This window comes from Carassius carassius, chromosome 37, assembly GCF_963082965.1.
Source record: "Carassius carassius chromosome 37, fCarCar2.1, whole genome shotgun sequence".
Lineage (NCBI taxonomy): Eukaryota > Metazoa > Chordata > Actinopteri > Cypriniformes > Cyprinidae > Carassius > Carassius carassius.
In genome coordinates, this window is record NC_081791.1 from 9,552,875 (window position 1) to 9,572,656 (window position 19,782).

The 19,782-nt window shown below is 38.7% G+C and overlaps 1 protein-coding gene across 2 annotated transcripts in view; it reads left to right on the plus strand.

The window, feature by feature from the left end:
- The first annotated feature begins 3,110 nt into the window (after positions 1-3,110).
- LOC132117963 (zinc finger protein 704-like) overlaps positions 3,111-19,782 on the plus strand; it is a 65,392-nt gene continuing 48,720 nt past the window's right edge. Inside the window, exons 1-2 of one of the 2 annotated variants that reach the window (XM_059527366.1) lie at positions 3,111-3,507; positions 5,387-5,595. In XM_059527366.1, coding sequence (XP_059383349.1) covers positions 3,316-3,507; positions 5,387-5,595 — 401 coding nt within the window. In that variant the 5' untranslated portion in view covers positions 3,111-3,315. The remainder of the gene's footprint in view (positions 3,508-5,386; positions 5,596-19,782) is intronic. The other variant, XM_059527367.1, reaches the window with a different exon arrangement.

Consider the following 19,782-nt stretch of genomic DNA (forward strand, 5'->3'; position numbering starts at 1 on the left):
TGTTCCACGACCGGGACGAAAACCACACAGTTCCTCCTGAATCCGAGGTTCCACTATCGGCCGAATTCTCCTCTCCAGTACCCTGGCATAGACTTTCCCGGGGAGGCTGAGAAGTGTGATCCCCCTATAGTTGGAACACACTCTCCGGTCCCCCTTCTTGAAAAGAGGGACCACCACCCCGGTCTGCCAGTCCAGAGGTACTGTCCCCAACCGCCATGCGATGTTGTAGAGGCGTGACAGCCAAGACAGCCCCACAACATCCAGAGACTTGAGGTACTCAGGGCAGATCTCATCCACCCCTGGTGCCTTGCCACCAAGGAGCTTTTTAACTACCTCGATGACTTCAGCCCGGGTGATGGACGAGTCCTCCTCCGAGTCCCCAGCCACTGCTTCCTCAACGGAACACAAGTCGGTGGGATTGAGGAGATCCTCAAAGTATTCCTTCCACCGCCCGACGATATCCCCAGTTGAGGTCAACAGGTGCCCATCTCCACTATAAACAGTGTTGGTAGGGCACTGCTTCCCCCTCCTGAGGCGTCGAACAGTTTGCCAGAATCTCTTCGAGGCCAACCGATAGTCTTTCTCCATGGCCTCACTGAACTCCTCCCAGGCCCGATTTTTTGCCTCCACGACTACCCGGGCTGCAGTTCGCTTGGCCTGCCGGTACCTGTCAGCTGCCTCCGGAGTCCCACAAGCCATCCAGGCCCGATAAGACTCTTTCTTCAGCTTGACGGCATCCCTTACTTCCGGTGTCCACCACCGGGTTCGGGGATTGCTGCCTCGACAGGCACCGGAAACCTTACAGCTACAGCTCCGAGCAGCCGCAGCGACAATGGAGGTGGAGAACATGGTCCACTCAGACTCAATAGCTCCAGATTCCCTCGGGATCTGGTCGAAGCTCTGCCGGAGGTGGGAGTTGAAGATCTCTCTGACAGTGGGCTCGGCCAAATGTTCCCAACAGACCCTGACAGTACGTTTGGGTCTGCCGAGTCTGTCCAGCTTCCTCCACCGCCATCGGACTCAACTCACCACCAGGTGGTGATCAGTTGACAGCTCCGCCCCTCTCTTCACCCGAGTGTCCAAGACATATGGCCAAAGGTCTGATGACACGACCACAAAGTCGATCATCGACCTCCGGCCTAGGGTGTCCTGGTGCCACGTGCACTGATGGACACCCTTATGCTTGAACATGGTATTCGTTATGGACAAACCGTGGTTAGCACAGAAATCCAATAACAGAACACCACTTGGGTTCAGGTCAGGGGGGCCTTCCTCCCAATCACGCCCCTCCAGGTGTCACTGTCACTGCCCACGTGAGCGTTGAAGTCCCCCAGTAGAACGATGGAGTCTCCAGTCGGAGCACTTTCCAGCACCCCTCCCAGAGACTCCAAGAGGGCCGGGTAGTCCGCACTGCCGTTCGGCCCGTAGGCACAAACGACAGTGAGAGACCTATCCCCGACTCGAAGGTGCAGGGAAGCGACCCTCTCGTTCACCGGGGTGAACTCCAACACATGGCGGCTGAGCTGGGGGGCTATAAGCAAACCCACTCCAGCCCTCCGCCTCTCACCATGGGCAACTCCAGAGTAGTAGAGAGTCCTGCCTCTCTTAAGAAGTGTGGTTCCAGAGCCCAAGCTGTGCGTGGAGGTGAGCCCGACTATCTCTAGTCAGTACCTCTCGACCTCCCGCACAAGCTCAGGCTCCTTCCCCGCCAGCGAGGTGACATTCCACGTCCCTAAAGCCAGATTCTGTGTCCAGAGATCGGGTCGTCAGGGATCTCGCCTTCGACTGTCACCCGATCCTCTATGCACCAGCCCCTTACGCTCCCTCCTGCAGGTGGTGAGCCCACGGGAGGGCGGCCCCACGTCACTCCTTCGGGCTGAGCCCGGCCGGACCCCATGGGGGAAGGCCCGGCCACCAGGCGCTCGCATACGAGCCCCAACCCCGGGCCTGACTCCAGGGTGGGGCCCCGGGTGCCATGCCGTGCGACGTCTCGGTCCTTGATGTGTATGTTAACATAAGGGATTTGTGAACTGTTCTTAGTCTGGCCCGTCACCAAGGACCTGTTTGCCCTGGGAGACCCTACCAGGAGCATATAGCCACAGACAACATAGCTCCCAGGATCATTCGGGTACTCAAACCTCTCCAACACGATAAGGTGACAGTTCAAGGAGAGGTATATATATATATATATATATATATATATATATATATATATATATATATATATATATATATATATATATATATATATATATATTAGAACTGTTAAAGTCTCTCAGTTATGAGATATAAACTGAGAATAGTGTGGGAAAAGGTCAGAACTGTGAAATTCAGTCGCAATTACCTGTTATTTTTCTATTATGTGGTGGAAACAGGCTTCAATTGGAATCAGTAGGTAGGAGAATACATTATTAAGTCTCTGAAAATTGCTGTTAAATGATTATTTATTGCACAAATACATGCATGTCCAAAAGGTCCACAGAATGTGCATCAAAATCAAATATGAAGATCTTTACTTGACATATTAACGTTTTATGTGAAAACTGCATATAGGGGGTGGTTTTGAAAAATATGAGGAAAGGCAGCTGAAAAACAACAACAGCAAAACTGCTCGTCTTTGCTGGTCTTGGCTGGTTTCAGATGGTCTGACGGTCTGAAACCCTTTTAAACAGCCTGATCGGACTGACAGGCCAACTTCAACCAGCAAACCAGTTTAGGCTGGTTTGAGATGGGGTTTTTTTCAGCACGCTAATCTCGCGTAAATACTCATTAAAAGTATGTCTTACTCATGTTTGTATTCTTATGCGTTCGACGAGTGAGTTATTTCATGGTTTGTTTTGCAGTTAAAGCTGGGAAACAATTCTTTTTAGAAAGTGCGTCAATTTTTACCGGCTTTCTCTCTCTCTCTCTCTCTCTTCCTCTCTGTCTGTACCGGCCGGCAAACCATGGAGACACACCTCCTCAACTCAAGAAAAAAAGAATTCCGACGTTTCCCGAGTGACCAATCAGCTGCAGATCTGCGATGGCCGCGTGCCTAAATGGAATGTTTATGTACGCCGAGAGCCAATCAGAATCAATGAGGGGCGGAGCCGAGCGAATCTCGCCTGGCTGCACGAGCAGGACAGAGTGGGCGTGGTGTCAGGCTCGGCGAGAGAGAGAAGCAAAACAATCATTTTTATCCCCTCTTACCGGCTGCTTTTAGAGTCCGTAGAGTCGTACTCCACACAATACTGTTAAATGCATCTTATCCTGCTCAGCACTAAAATCGACCGAGCGCTGGTGATTTTCCTTTAGTAACATTTGATCCAGGTTAGAATGAGTTCCAAGCGGCTCCTCGAGCAGCCTCGAGCCGGCGACAGCACGCGTGAAGGGGGCGAGCCCGTCACTGGGAAAGCGCTCAAAACAAACGCGCTGCACGAAGCTGCTTTAACGAACTTTGGCAAGGAACTCTCTCCAAATGGACATTATTATACCTCAACGAGAGAGAGGCACTACATTCACAAGAAAGTAAGTGATGCATGCTCGTTTAAGTTTCGCATACGCTCTCCTTTTGGGGTTTTGACAGTTCTCTGCGTTTTTAAACATGTCAAAACGACCCTTAAGTTGCAAGTTGTACGATGGCAGCTCTGCCTTTCGATCAAAACTCAAGTTTGCATGGAGAAATTGTTTGTCGGGTATATGTAGTATCATTTAATCGTTACAGTTATACTGTTATCTGCGTTAATGAAGCGAGGCGGTAACTGATTGGTAAGATGGCGACTTAACTTGCATGTTCAAAGTTTAAACGAAAACAAAAAAGCAGGGGGTTGGTACATTTAAGCGATTCTCCCCTCCCCCATGAAGTGTCTAACGCGAGCTGAAGCCGGTGTAAGGGTTTGTTTTCACAGGAACAGCGTTTAATGTTTCCTTTCAGGGCGAATGATGGCTTTCGATAATATTTACGGATTAAAAAGAGTGTTTCCATGTGTAACTTACGTTGTGGTTTGGGAAAAAGGTATATCATTATGTTAACATAACATAACAGTTGGTTTATGCATCGTATAATGGAGGAAGTAACCACATGCGACGTTAATTTATTTTAAAAACACGAGCGTTCACTTTAGAAGTGCGTTTAATTTGGCTGGCTGTGTAGTGTGTAGTGCGGGACACGCCCCCTTCCATGATGACGCGTCGCAGGGGATGTATCTGCTCTGATGTGAGCGTGCACTTGACCGATACGAGCTGTGCAGTGAACTCGATGCCTGTCATGCAGCTCATGCATGATTGCAATGTTTTGGGGGCGTGAGTGCATTTTATTGAAGCACATTTAAGCTATCAGGAAGTATAACATATGTGATTTTTTTAGGATTTGCTGGTGTTTGTCTTTAATAAAAGTGTTTGTAATTATAGGTATGCAGTTAATTTGAGTAATAACTCATTATTTAATATGGCACATCAGGAATGGGGAGGCAACTGGTAGACAGCTAGCTATATTACCAACTGATAGGATGTTTCATTAATTAAAAAAGAAATGTCAAATTTAATCTTTGCCCCTAGTTTTTGGATAAAGCATTTTTTTTATTAGCATTGAAGTTTTGTTGCTTTTAGTCCAGGTCTGTTAGCTTTGAGCATAAAAAAAAAAAAAAAAATTATATATATATTTGCATACAACAGTGGTTTATCAGAAAATGGGAATAGTTATATATTAAATTAATCATGATTCATTTTGTGATTCCAAAGGTCTCACCCAAAAACAGTGGGTGAAGGGTGAAATATGATTTCAGTTTACATATTTATTGTATGTTTTTTTTTAGCATTTCAATTGAGATCAGAGCTAGATTATGTTGATATATTTATAATAATGTATTAATTTTAATGTTTTTATTTATTAGTTTTAGTTGAAGTTAAGTTAAACAACAAAAAAAGAGAGATAATTCTTTGTCAGGTATCTGAAATGATTACGTTTTTTTTAAGTAACAGAATTTTTTTTTTTTTTTTTTTTACTTGACTACAATAACCCTGGATGCACTCTCTTAAGTGCATTTAAAGTGCACAGTCTTTTCCTTTCAGCTCAAAATGATTGCTGACTCATCTGGGACTATCCAGAGTTTTAAATGTTCTCCAGAAAGATAATGTCCCTAACACCACTCTTACTGACTAGCAGTAGCAAATCATGATTCGCATTTGGCTTTAAGAGGGGACAGGCCCTTCAACATGTCCTGTTCCAACTTTCTGTTTTAAGAGGTCACCATGGACAGAAAATTATTCTTTTCAAACATAACATCCTACACACTCATCATAAATAATATAACCAAAATAATATTACTATGCTGTTACTAGCGAACAGAAGTGAATTGATTTCTTTCCTTAGGACACGTTGTATAACTGCTAAAACTTTTGTTCTCAGTTTGCATGTGGCAGAGAGGAGGATGAGCAGAGCTCAGGTGGGGTCCTTAAACATGGTTGCCTGATCCTGAATGGCTTTAGGCTACAAGACCAAACCCACATGGAAGCTCTGAGCCCAGTGAGAGGGCCTGGGGAGCCAGGATATCACCTGCCATCTCCCGAGACACCGCACCTGCACACGTCCTCCATCATCCCCGTCCCACATGACAGGTCAGTTCTGATAGTTGTCACTATAGAGAGCACTGTGCAGATGACACAGTTTGGGTGATATTGTAGTTGTATTAATGCATATATAGCATTCAGTGCGTGTTGTATGCCAATACACTACTAGTCAAAAGTTTGTGCTCTTTTACTTTTACACTTAGTTTGTTTTTCATGAACTTTTAAACAGTTTAATCTATAGTTTTTTTTTTCTTAAACTCATTCCCAGATTGAATCTTGTTGAAGTTAGTAAATAACTTAGAATTTTTTGGTCACTTCATACTTTCAAAATTTTTTATTTGTGCTTTTTAGTAGTTTTGTATTGTTTCAAAAAGTGGACAGTTGCGGCAGTTGGATTCTGGAAGTAAAAACTCATTTCATCTTCTCCATAGGGAAACTCCATATTTAGCAATAATTCATATGAGACAGACCTACGGTGAGGTCCACAGTTGTTAATTGATTGTATATGCTTTTGTTGAACCCATTCATTTGCATTATTTGTGTTTAACAGCTGAATTTGTGGGGGAAAACTACATTACCCATGATGCTGTACAGAAACTCCACCAATCAGAGTCTTGATGAGAAGATTGTGCCAAAAAAGCTATGTTGTCAATGCAATTAAATATTAGTAGTATTAACATTAGTAAGCAATAAACCTATATATTTTTTATATATTTACATATATTTTCTATACGTAAATTCAACAACCTTTAAATGAATAGTTTTATATTTGTCCATCATTCTTAAATTGATTGTCATTGCAATGCTTCATGGGATTGTAGTTCTTTCCCTCACCAAGCCGTTAAGTACACAGTCTTGTACCATTGTCTTTTTCAAATGCATTTTTGTTTCAGATGAAAGTTTGAAATGTTGTGTTGTACCTTTAGTTTACAGTAACGCTTTAATGAAGACTAAAAAAGTGGGCAGGCACTAATGCATTAATGAGTAGGTGTGTCCATACGTTTGAATGGCAGTAAAGATTGTCATAGTTATTCACATGCTGTAGAGTAAGTTATGTTGAATTCATGCAAACCAGGCCTGAGGAAAACATTAGAGACATGTCTTACGTAAGTCATAGATCTCACTTGTACTCTTATTGATTTGATTGTCAAGTTGCTTTCTAGGTTTAATGGCTCAGTCTGTTTAAAAGTGAAATGAAGTGTTGCTTGATCAGACATGTTTTAATCTGTCATTCCACTCACTTGCATTCAAGCCTTTATGGTGAACTTCATTAACTTAAGTTCTCAAATCATTCTTAAGACAAACGTTACATTGAGTGTCTTGTAGCCAGTGGCTTTTACTGTCTACATGACCCTCAGCGTACCAGAGGCTGATTGTGATGTAATGGCACAGGATGGCGTGAAGGAGACAGACGGGCCTCTTGGTCAGTGTTCAGACAGTGTTTATGCAGTCTTCATATTTGGCTTGTTTAGGAGGAATGTCTGATCAAATCTAGCAATCTGTCAAAGTTTCTGTCATTTTTACTGTTTAGCTGCCGTTTTCTTTTCCGTTTTTTGTCTTTCATACTCTCATTCCCTTCTTTTTTTTCTCTTAAATCATATTCATCACAAATACATCTAATTACACTTTCATCATTTATAGTGATGCACCGAAATGAAAATTCTGCGCCGAAACCGAAACCGAAAATTTAGGATGCACTTGGCCGAAAACCGAAACTGAAGCCGAAAATGGCTTCTTTTAAAAACGTATAAATATATTGCTTGGATTTAATGGATCTGAATTGAAAAATCACAATATAATAATCAAACTTTTATTAACAGTTACATAACAAAACATAAAATATTTTTTACAATAAATATAAATAATAATTATTCTTCAAGTTTTATGTTCCATCAAATAAAATAGTTTTTTAAAAATTGTGCAAAGAAATCCACAATTTTGGAGATTTTTGCAGAACAAATGTTACATATTGCAACTTTGGTGTCCCCTCGTATAGGGCTGTCACTTTTGTGAAAAAAAAAATCCTGTTCGATTTTTGAGACATAGGCAAAGTGTTCATTGAATCGTTAGTAAATTGCCTATATTTAGCGTTGATCAGTTTTTCAACGCCAAATATAGGCAAATCCACCGACAACTAAACAGGCATTAGGGCGAACGTAAAGAGGGCGCTTGAGACGCGCACAAGTCAGCAATGTGGACTGCCATAACATCAATGAAAAACATTACTGAAGGCTACATTGATATTATGCACTAATAGGCTATGTGTGTGTGTGTGTGTGTGTCAGAACCTGCAGTTGCTGTGTGACGCGCGTTCGCTGCGAGCGTATAGTGGCGAGCTGGACGCGCTCCGAGAGAAGGCCATTAAAATCGATTGCCTGTTTTCGTTTTCGAAACTTGTGTTGGTTGGTCCGATCGATTGTGCAGCTTTTGTGACAAGCTTTTTTTGATTGTGACAGCTCTTTGACAAGCTTAATCTTTGATAGGCAGACGCGTGACAACAGCTCGACCGTGAGTGAAACCTAAGCGCTTGCGCACGGATGGGAGGGGCAGGTGACATTCATTTTCGGTTTACGTTTTCGGCTGTTTTTTTTATTTCGGCCCGAAACCGATAATGCCATTTCGGCCGAAAATTTTCGGCGGCCGAAATTTCGGTGCACCCCTAATCATTTACTCTTACCAAGAGAATCAAGCAAACGATTAAAAATTGTGTTCAAAAGAAAGTCAAACAGGATTTTTGGGTGAACTATGCCGTTCAAGGACACATTACCAATCCAGACTAGGTTGATTATTAAAGGGGACTGAAGCTTGGGGCCAAAAGGTGTTTAAGAGATATGTAATCTGGTTTTGTATGTGCATAAACCATCATCAGCATTGATAAGTAGGTCAGTTTGAATTGATGTGGGTGCGTGGGATGCTTTTCAGAGTGTGAATTGACAATGTATTTGTGTGTGTTTAACTAAATATGCTGATATAGCAAGTTCAAGCAAATTAGTTTTACTTTATATTTACAATAAGGCTTTTATTATGCTCACTGAATTTATGACTTGGTACTTAGTACATGTTCATAGTCTTTTCTGAGCAAGTTTCCTGAACACTCCCCCTGCCTGCCATTGGTTAGCTAAGCAAATAGCCTCGCCCCAAACTTACACCATTGGTTGAGCTGTTGCTGTGTCAGACTTGACAAGATAGTTAAAAAAAAAAGTTACTTGTGAGCGACGCGTTAATTTACATTTTTTATTTGTAAAAATGTGTTTTATTGTGCCACTTATTATTCTCTCAATAGAAAGTATTGCAGCAATAACTGTGAAGCTACAGTTGTGGCTTGGTGTTTCTACATCATCGATGTGGCCTAGATTTTAATTTTAAATGATGCCTGGATCTCATACTCCCTAAGGGTTTGTAAATTTATGCAAAACTCTCAGATATGCAGGCAAATGGCTTGTCCCTTCACTGCAGTGTTACAGTGAGAAAAGCTGATGTTTGTCAGATAAATTCAACACAAGCTCTACCTGTCGTATTTTATGACCACTCCATAACTCATATTCACCTGCGGTACTCTTTTTCCTGCTATACATCTGTCACATTTGCCGTCTTTTATGCGTGTTTATATGTGCTTGGCAAGTATCTCAAGGTTTTATGGTCAAAAAAAGAAATGACTGTACTTATCAGTAACAATTATTATATGTATAATAATATGAAATGTTCAATTAATTGTCTACAATGGTTTTAATTTAGCAAACAACAAAGAAAAATAATTAAGACAAAAAGAGGAGAAAGTGCCACTTATCTATCAATATCATGCATTAATAAGAATAATAATAATAAAGACTTTTGCTTATGAAATTATACAAAACACTACAGCAAAGCAGAATAATTAATTAAATATAATATATTGGTTTTGGAACCAGTTATTTTGTTTTATATGAGGATCTTGCCATTGAATTCATTGCCTTTTTGGCCATTGAAATAAATCTTTATTAGCTACACCGAGTTGTAAATTGTTATAGGCTCTGTTGTATTGTACACAGAGTGCAGTCACTGTGCATTGAAGTCATGCTAAGTTATTTTTTTTTTAGAGTGCAGGAACTGCAACACCTTTTTGCAAATGTGATGCCATTCAGACTAGTACTTGAAGAATTAGAGGCTGTTGACATTTAGTCCTGCCTTTAGATTCTCGGTCAGACAGGTAAAATTGCATTTGAAATGAATGGGAGAAACTATGCCTTATTGATTCACACATGACCGTATGTGGTGCACAGTAAGTAAATCCTTCAATAATTTAGTGTGTTTGCACTTACATGTGTTCAGGAGATAAGGACTGATCATACACTTCTTGAGTAGCTCTACACACATTAGTCTTACATTGACATGGCCAGGCTTGCCTGACAAATCAGTAAAAAGTCACTGCTATACACTGTAGCTGATAGGTCACCCTGGCAGCAAGTTTATGCTTGAATCTATTCTTCTCTTATCAGCGTTCATCTAAAGTAAAGTGAGAGACAAAAGCCAAGGTGGAAGGTAGAAAGTCCAGCAGGTTGAAGCCCTCGCTTTTTGAGTTAGTCTTGTATCTGCTTGTGCAAGCCTTTGAGGCTACATCTACATTAATCCGGATATGTTTGAAAAAGGCGTCTTTGTTTTAAAACGCTCCCGTCCACACTAGCATTTTCAACCGATTCCCAAAAGTGTCTCATACACACTGAAACATCAGGAAACGTTAGATTTGCTTTCTGTGCATGCACAAAGCTTAAAAAAATCTCACTGGAGATGAAACACATAGAACATACATAAAGCATTTTCATGCAGGTTTTCTGACAGGATTATTTTATTTATGAAAATAACTCACCATTCACTGACGTGTCCAGGTCGCACAAACTCATGATTGTATTTCTAATCTAAAATGCAACTGCCCTCATGTTTTGCCACAAATAGCGATTGCGTGTAAACTTGCTTTCATCTTTGCAGGACTGTGATATGAAGAGTGTACAAAGTAACACATCTATAGCAATAGTGTGAAAGTGCATAGCACATAAGGTCCACGATACCAATATAAATACAGATATCTTTTGGTATATGCGTCACATGACTAAACTTGCGTCATTGTTTTCAAATTCTAAATTTTTACAGTCCACACTACAATGTGAAAATGATATTTTCAAATGTATCCACTTTGAAAAGTGTTTTCAAAAAGCTAAATTTTCCTTGATTAAAAACGCTGTCTCAGTGTGGACGGAAGACCAAAACGGAGAGAAAAAATGCATTTTCAAACGAAAACTTGTAAGTGTGGACAAGGCCTGGAATAATCTTCAACAAAAAGATGAAGTCAGCAAAATGTAGGTTTCATATGAACAAGTCCAGTCATGTGGTCATCCGACCGATTGACCGATATATCGCCAATGCCGATTTAAAAAAACAATATCAGAGGAAGGAAGACATAGAAAAATGCTGTAGGGCCGCGAAACGATTAATCGCGATTAATCACATTCAAAATAAAAGTTTGTGTTTACACAGTATACAGTATGTGTATATTTATTATGCATATATAAATACACACAGATATATGTATATATTTTAAGAAATATATTTATACTTGTATATAATTTATATAAATATAAATGTTTTATCTATAAACCTAACATATTTTCTTTAATATATACATGTATGTGTGTGTATTTATATATACATAATAATATACACCGTACACAAACACATATAGTATTTAATTTATTTTGTATTCAATTAATCATGATTAATCGTTTGCAGCCCTAAAATGTTGAAAGATGCCACAGTATTGTATCCTATCAGACATGTTTTCCTTGACTAATTATTGGATTGGACAAAATTACCCGAAATGGGATAAAAAAGATGCAAAATTAACTACATTTCTATATCTGAGGTGATAGGCTGGATGCATCTGAAGATGCATATGAATTTATTCACATGCTATTTTTATATACTACCCTTCAAAAGTAAAAGTCTGTAAGATTTATTCATCAAAGATGCATTAAATTGATCAAAAGACAAAAGTGACAATAAGGAGATTTGTAATGTTATTTCAAATAAATGTAGTTCTTTTTCATCAAAAAATGCTGAACTAAAACAAATTATACTCTATTATGCACTGTGAATACTTGGACTGAATACTGTAGACTAATGTCTGTAAAAGAGTGCAATTGAGAGTTGTGTTTTTATGTGAATTATGATGATTACTTTCTTTATAATTAATCACACTAATAGCCACGTTAAACTGATTTGCGGTGTGTTTACAGAAGAGGTTACCGCATCTGTAGTCCCAGCTGACTGACTTAGTCACACTGAAACCTCTCCGTGGGTCGTGACCTCTGCTCTCAGAATCTATGGGGTCAAAGGAACCCTCATATAAGAGCCACAGGAATGACTCATGTGTTCACGTCAACAAGCACGTAGCTCACATCTGGCCAGCCGGCAAGCTATTAAAATCTGAAGGGTGAGTGGGAGGCATTCCTTCGTCCATCTATAACTCAGCTACAGCGTTCCTTTGGCTTGCCCAAGCTCACAAAGCTTAGGGTGAAACTGTGACCGCTTGATAACGACAGATGCCCTTGTGCCTCGATTTGATACATTTGCTGTAATTAACATCTGTTATGACTCATTGTGTTGATATTATCAGAAGCCACATCAGATAACAGTGTGAACGGCACGCTCATCATGACTCACGTTACGTAGCAGAGGATGAGTGTCTATGAAACTGAATAGAGGAACCAAAACTTTCAGATGATATTTGAGGGGACGCGCTTCAGATGCTTGCAGTTTAATTGGCTGCTTTATTCCACATACGAAAAAGAGAAACAGAAGATTGAGGATTCATCGTATTTTTAGTTCTTTCCATCTGACGTGAGAGGTCACTGAGAAAGTACCACATTTAGTCCTTGTTTATACCTGGGTTTGAAGTCAGTTTGAAATCAGCCTTTTTTACTTTCTTTATCCCTTGTGATTCTTTATTTGTGTGACTTTTTTAAATTTGACCTTTTTTTAACTTTATTAAAAATACATAGGTTGATCCTCTTCTAAAATTTCTTTCCTTAACCTCTGACATCATCAGGCCACTCGGGCTATTTGGTAATCTTAACCAACCACCAGATAGCTAGGAATTCAGTCTATATGTCACAGGGAAAAAAATGTGGTGTTTCTTGTAACACATGGAACTGAGTTGCGAAATGCTTTTCACGTTGATATATTAATAGACTAATAATTTAATAACACTTGTAATCTCGTTATGCCAAAATTACTATGATTGAAAATATTTTTTTAGGGTTTTTAGTGGTGTTTTTTGTATTAATTTAGACAAAATAGTAGAACATTAAATATCAAATGTTTAATGGTTATCATTTGTAAAATGAAATCATTATCTGTTTTTTTGTATTGAGCAGAATCCTTATAGTATTTTGAAATTATTCTTCTATAGCAGCTTTACTTGTAAAAAAAATTTAGTTTACAGTTAGTGGAGCATTTTAATTTAATCTAGAAATTTAAAGGGATATTTCACCCAAAAATGAAAATTCTGTCATTAATTACTCATCGTTGTGTCGTGAGGGTGAGTAATTAATGACAGAATTTTCAGTTTTGGGTGAACATTATTTTCTGGTACCAAACTTACCAAATGCAGCTATGAAGCTTTCATGGTCCAAAATGAGGCTGTGGCCACAATTGTCTAATTTCTGGCAGACATAAATTCAGCACCAGACGCCAGCTCTGACCCCAGACATCAGCATGGTTTGTCCTGTGCACTCGGACAGCAAGCGAGTGTGCAAGAAAAAACGGCAGAACCATAAACAAGTTTTTTTTTTTTCTACAAGACCTGAACTCTTGTTGAGGAATGCTGGTTGTGGACTCGTTGTTTGTCTGTAGGGAGACGAAGAGCCAGTTAATCAAATGTTTTTACTGGCTGTACTGCCTCGATTGCCCAAAGCTATGCTGTTTACTTTTTTGATTATAGTTTTCATTTGTTATTTTGCTCATATTTTGCTCGTCATTATAGCTCCTTCGCAGATTGTGGTGTGCCGCACCGAGTGAAGAAATTCAGCCTCCTTTTGTATCCAATTGCTTGTTTGTGTATTTTGCTCCTGGGCACATTGATTATTTTTTTATGGAAGTTGTTTATGAGTCTTTCTTATGAGATCTTTCTGATCAAGAGGTGCGAAGAATGTTTTACTGATATTTAGCCTTATGAAATGAGTCTATTATGTGCATGTGTGGATAACTTTACAGATTTTACTGCTCCCGGCCTAGCTGTAAATTGTCATTGCATGATGATTCTTGGATTTTTGGTTCTTGATAGATTCAATAGAAAGGCAGGAACTGGAGGAAAGCATAGTTGAGGCTATTTCTCTTCTTTACCATTCACACACCCACTTCTTACATAATCATTAGAAGAATTCCCAACTTTTTCTTGGGAATAAATGGCAGCCTACTCTGACTTCTAAAAACAGCTAGATCTCTCCCTTTTTTCTCTCAGTTCCCCCTTTTCCAGATGAGTCCTGTCATGCTTCCAGCAGCCTCTCCAAAACCTCTGCAGTGTCATAAAGAACCTGGCTGATTTGAGTTTGGTTTTCCATGATGCTTAGGAAATCATGTGCTCTTTGATATGTTTAGCCTTGGGCAAAGATTTTTGAAAATTGATGAGATTTTGGTATTTTTTAGCCTTATCCTCAACTCTGCAGTGACCCAGTGGCCTCTACTCTTTGCTCCGGGTCATGGCACCAGATCCAGCTCTAAATCCCTACAATATGAGAGCCCTGTTCCAGAATCAAGGCCGCTTCGCTGTCTTAAACTTCTCACATTCATTTAAACCCACACACTCACACAAAGATTACTTTAAGCCTTGTAAAATAATTTTTGCTTTCAAAAATAGTTTTTTTTTAATCATAAGTCACATCAACAATAAAGCAGGGAAACAAATAGACAGTATCTTATACCATTTAGTTTAGGTGTCGCTCCATTTTCCGTTATCTTATGGTTTCATATCTACTCTGAAATTATTTTAGCATGATCAGTCCTTAAAATTAATCCAGGATTGAGTTTTATCTTGAATAACAGCTGACATAAACTTCCCTGCAATGGTTTTTCTGCTTTGATTTTTACAGAATAAATATTTTGTTGTAAATAGTAAGTTGACAGTATTTTACATAATTACAACAAGAAAAGAATAAAAAATAAAAAAAACAATAGGGTCCATTTTTGGAAGATTTACAAGCATTCATATAAAACTTAACATTTTATCAAATAACAATTTTTTTATTATTTGATTTGTAGGTCGTTTTAAGGTTTACACCATTAAATTGTCATGCAACAAAGATGTAAAATTTGATATAACTTCACACAGAAAAAATTTATAAGGATTTGTCTCACAAGGAACAGGGAAATTAGTTTTAAAATCAACATGAAAATGAATTGTGATCAGATCATGGATCACTGAAAAAAATCATGATATGATATTCTTGTCATATCGCCCATCCTACTAACATGCATATTGAGTGTGAGTGTTTTGGTGAGTGAATTTACCTTATTCACTTCAATTATAAGTACCTCACAGTTAATTTTTGTGGTATATGTTACAAATCCTACTGGTTAAGTTTGACTTATACTAAAGCTGAAATATTCCTTCATGTTGTTTCTGCTAGCATTGAACGTGCATTGTTGTGCTTACTCAGCACTGACCCCCTCACCTTTAAAGACTGTGGTCCATTGTCAAGTTTGGAACAAGTCAGGGTGGTTTTGCTGGTTTCTGCTTCCACTGTTTGCTTTATCTCCTGCCTGTTCGCATTTGCTCTAAACATTAGGCTGCTGTCTTGTGATCCCGGCAAACTACATTATGCACACAAACACACTTAAATGTACTCTCTAGCTCTCTGCTGAGTTCCTAGAAAACACTAGCGGTATTTACGGCCACACCCAGAGTGGTGGATTTAAAATGGCTGAGTGGCGGCCTCTTCGCCTGAACCACAGGTTACAAAACAAGACTACAGTGCAGCGTGACTTGTGCGCCAAGGCCTTGGATTGATGGTCAAGGTCTACTGTGTGGGTGGACCAAACTATGAATGAACTACATGAAATCATCTACTGCAGTGGTTCTTAAGCTTTTTTGGGCCAGCGCCCCCTACCCATTTTTATTTATTTTTTTAGAATATATTGAACTCCCTTATTTTATGACATAGGGCCCTATGTTAACGATCTAAGCGCATGGTCTAAAACGTATGGTGCAGGTGCTCTCAAGGTGTGTCCAAATCCACTTTTGCTAGTATAACTAGGGGAAAAAACAATCGGTGCTCCCAGTGCATGGTCTAAAAGGGTTGTCCCAATTCTCTTAATGAGTAATGGGTATTTTTTTGGGTATAACGTGCAATAAACCATTCAGTGTATCATACCCCATTCCCTTTAACAACGAGTTGTGCTCGTATCATGGTGGATTCGCTATTAAAATGGCAGAATTTTAAGGCACACAGAATGCATCTCCAGAGAGCAATCAGATCTGCTCATGCGCGAGCAAATAGGTAGGCTAAATCTGATATATGCAATAACTATCCATTATGACATGTATGAGATTTTTATATTTACCGTATTTTCCGGACTATAAGTCGCACTTTTTTTCATAGTTTAGCTGGTCCTGCGACTTATATTCAGGTGCGACTTATTTATCAAAATTAATTTGACATGAACCAAGAGAAATGAATCAAGAGAAAACATTACCGTTGTAAACATTACTGTAGTCTACACTGAAAACATAAAGCGCCCTCTCGCGGCTCTAGATGGTAATGTTTTCTCTTGGTTCATGGTTCTAAATAAATGCGATTTATATTCCAGTGCAACTAATATATGTTTTTTTCCTCGTCATGACGTATTTTTGGACTGATGCGACTTATACTCGGGTGTGACTTATAGTCCGAAAAATACGGTATGTAGCCTACACAATAATATTCTTTTACACTGTAATCCTTTAATTTGAACATGCGTTGTGGACCCGCCCAGAGGCGCATTTTCTACTAACATGCTCTTTAAAGGTACAATTTGTAAGATATTTGTAGTAAAATATCCAAAAACCACTAGGCTAGTGTTATATATTTTGTCCAGCTGATTACTAACAATATCTCTAATGTTTTCAACTACCGTATTTTTCGGACTATAAGTAGCACCTGAGTATAAGTCGCATCAGTCCAAAAATACGTCATGATGAGGAAAAAAACATATATAAGACTATATGGACTAAATGGACTAAGTCGCATTCTATGTTTTCAGTGTAGACTACAGGAGCACTTAGCAGCATAGAGCGCCCTCTCGCGGCTGGAGACGGTAATGTTTTCTCTTGGTTCATTTGTCTTAGTTAATTTCTCTTGGTTCATGTCAAATTAATTTTGATAAATAAGTCGCACCTGACTATAAGTCGCAGGACCAGCCAAACTATGAAAAAAAGTGTGACTTATAGTTCCCATTCCCATTCTAAACAGTGACACGGGGCAGTGCGGTCACCTGTCAATGACGTTAGTTAGCCTTTGTTACTGCCTTTACTGACGTAGAAACCACATGACAACAGTGTCGTGGACAAATACGGAAGTAGTGTCTAGCGTCCAGCAAACCACTAGCTTGCTTCAAGCAGTTCCTTATTTACTTCTTCTCGCACGTTTTATGGTGGATTGTGTTACTTATTTATGGAACATAATTACTGCTTACCGTCTGCCGCTGGTTCTATCGACAAGGACAGCTCCCGTAAACGTCAGCGTATGGGCCAACCGAACGACCCGAGAAGAGTTTGGGACAAGAGGAGAGAAAGAGCAAGGATCAATATCAGTGTTGCATTTTCTAGATGGAGAGAGCTTCGCGACAAACTTCAACTAGAAAGAGATGCCGATCTTGCTTGTGTTTTACTCGACAGGTGAGTTGTTTTGATTCGTATCTTTACAGAAAACGTATGCTTTTATAACGATCAACAAGATTAGTATTATGGGGCATACACGCCAAACGCGGGGCATCGTGTCTCTAGACCTGCACGAGGACACGTCTGATCCATAGTCTGATCGCGTCTTTGCATCCGTTAAATACATGTTTTATTTTCCGTCTGATTGATGGCCGTCAGCGCTTGGGTAGAAGACAACAAATCCCATCATTCTACCCTCCTTCTTAGTGTCATCAAACCACGCGATTGTTATTGTTTTGGTAGTGCGCCCTCTCGTGACAGGTCCTACAACCTGTACCTTTAAATAACAAAAAATAAAAAATAAATATTGCACCATTGATTTTAGTCTTTAGACCAGGTTTGAGTTGGTCTATGTCACAGTCTATTTTCAGTTCCTTAAAATTGCAATGCACCAACAATGCGCCTGAACAAAAGTACAAAGAAGAGATTTCCAAAGCTTTGACTGACCAACTTTAATGTATTTTGTTAATATAAAGACTGCAGCACACTCCAAAAAAGTTGGGATAGAGGCAAAATAAAAATAAAGAGGATATAGAATAACCAAATAAACTGTTTTGAAAGTTTACACCAAGCAAGTGAATTGGTAATAGGTGAGGGTATCATGTTCGGTTATAAAAGGAGCTTCACATTCTTTGCAAGCAAAGCTGGATCATGGCTCAAATTTGGTTTATATTAACAAAATAAAATAAATTCTGCTAGTGAAAACATTGATTTTTTTTTCTTTTTTACTTCAGTCAATTAAATTAAGGTAAAAGTGAACAAACATCAATACAATTTAAAAACTTGCTTTTTTGTCAGTGTGGTATGCCAACTATAATGATAAGAAATGTTTCTTAAGCAACAATCATCATTTTTTCTGAAGGATCATGTGACAACGAAAGCTGGAGCAGTGAAGGTTAGCATGAAAGGAAAACACATTTTAAAATATATTCAAATAGAAAGCATTTTTTTTTTTTCAAATGGTAGATTTTCTGTTTTTACTGTATTTTTCTAAACAAATGCAACTTTTAATGGTAGTGTATATTTAGGCTATACTTTATTTATAATATATATTTTAAAAGCATGTATTTTAAACCCAAATATAACACCCCACATTAGCCAATAAATAATTTTATGGGGAAAGAAAATTTCACTGATTGACACCTGACATTCATATTCACATATTTGATTTGACTGCACTTGAAATATCATTACTGTTAGTTTCCTAAGGAGCAAAACGGCCACGTGAATATAAAGTAGGCTATATTTTAGGGCTGCAACTAACGATTATTTTGATAATCGATTAATCTGTCGATTATTTTTACGATTAATCGATTAATCTTTATGTACTTATATTTTAGTTTTGCCCATTTTTTCCAATTAAATTATTAACAAAGGGTCTTTATCATTCATTATAGACTTTTAGAGATTTTAACCAATTGGCATTGTCATATCTTCATCAAAAATATACCTGGAGTTTTGTTTTATTATGTGTTAGTAATCCTTTGTCAAGCTCTTCTGCAATCAAAACACTGACTCATACTCTAGCAAATTTCACAAGGAGATTTCAAATAATGTTTTCACCATGGCAGTCCTTAGGGATCCTAAAGTAGTTTAACATCCCGAACAAAGCTTATTAAGGAATCTTTCAGAAAATATTTTCACGAAGAATAAGAATAAAACAGAATAAATTTGCAGTACATTGCATTTTATAATTTTTTTCCTGTAAACACACATCATATACCTGGGAAAGAGCTTTATAGCTTTTGCTGTGAAATTGTAGACAATCCTTCGAATAAAGTGCCAGTGGCATGAAACCTGAATGGAGCTCACATTTTAAAGTAAAATCCATCAGAAGGTTGTCCAAAAAAAAATAAAAAATTGACACACACAAAAAACCTGCTGTGTGAAAAAGAGCAGTGAATACTTAGAAAAAAAGTGCATTTCAAATACATTTAAACAATTACCTCTCTCTCATTCAGTCATAATTAGGCTGCAAGACTAAATTATGAACTGGTAAATGACAAACTGATCACAGAACATGTTTGTAAAGCTTTAAATGTTAACTGTTAAAAAGCAATGTTATCAGCTTTAACGACTAAACATTTGCAAACAACATTGTACTGGAGAATCTGCACAAATAAAAATCTTAAACAGTTCAGTAGTGCAGAGTTTACAGGTTACTCTTCTTTTTTGAAGGCTCAAAGTAAAGTTCTCCCACACTTTGGATGACTTTGTTTGATTTGTTTTATCTTCCGCTTTTTTCTTTCTCAAGCTTACTCCACTGACGTCTGTCTCCACCATCTCACTGC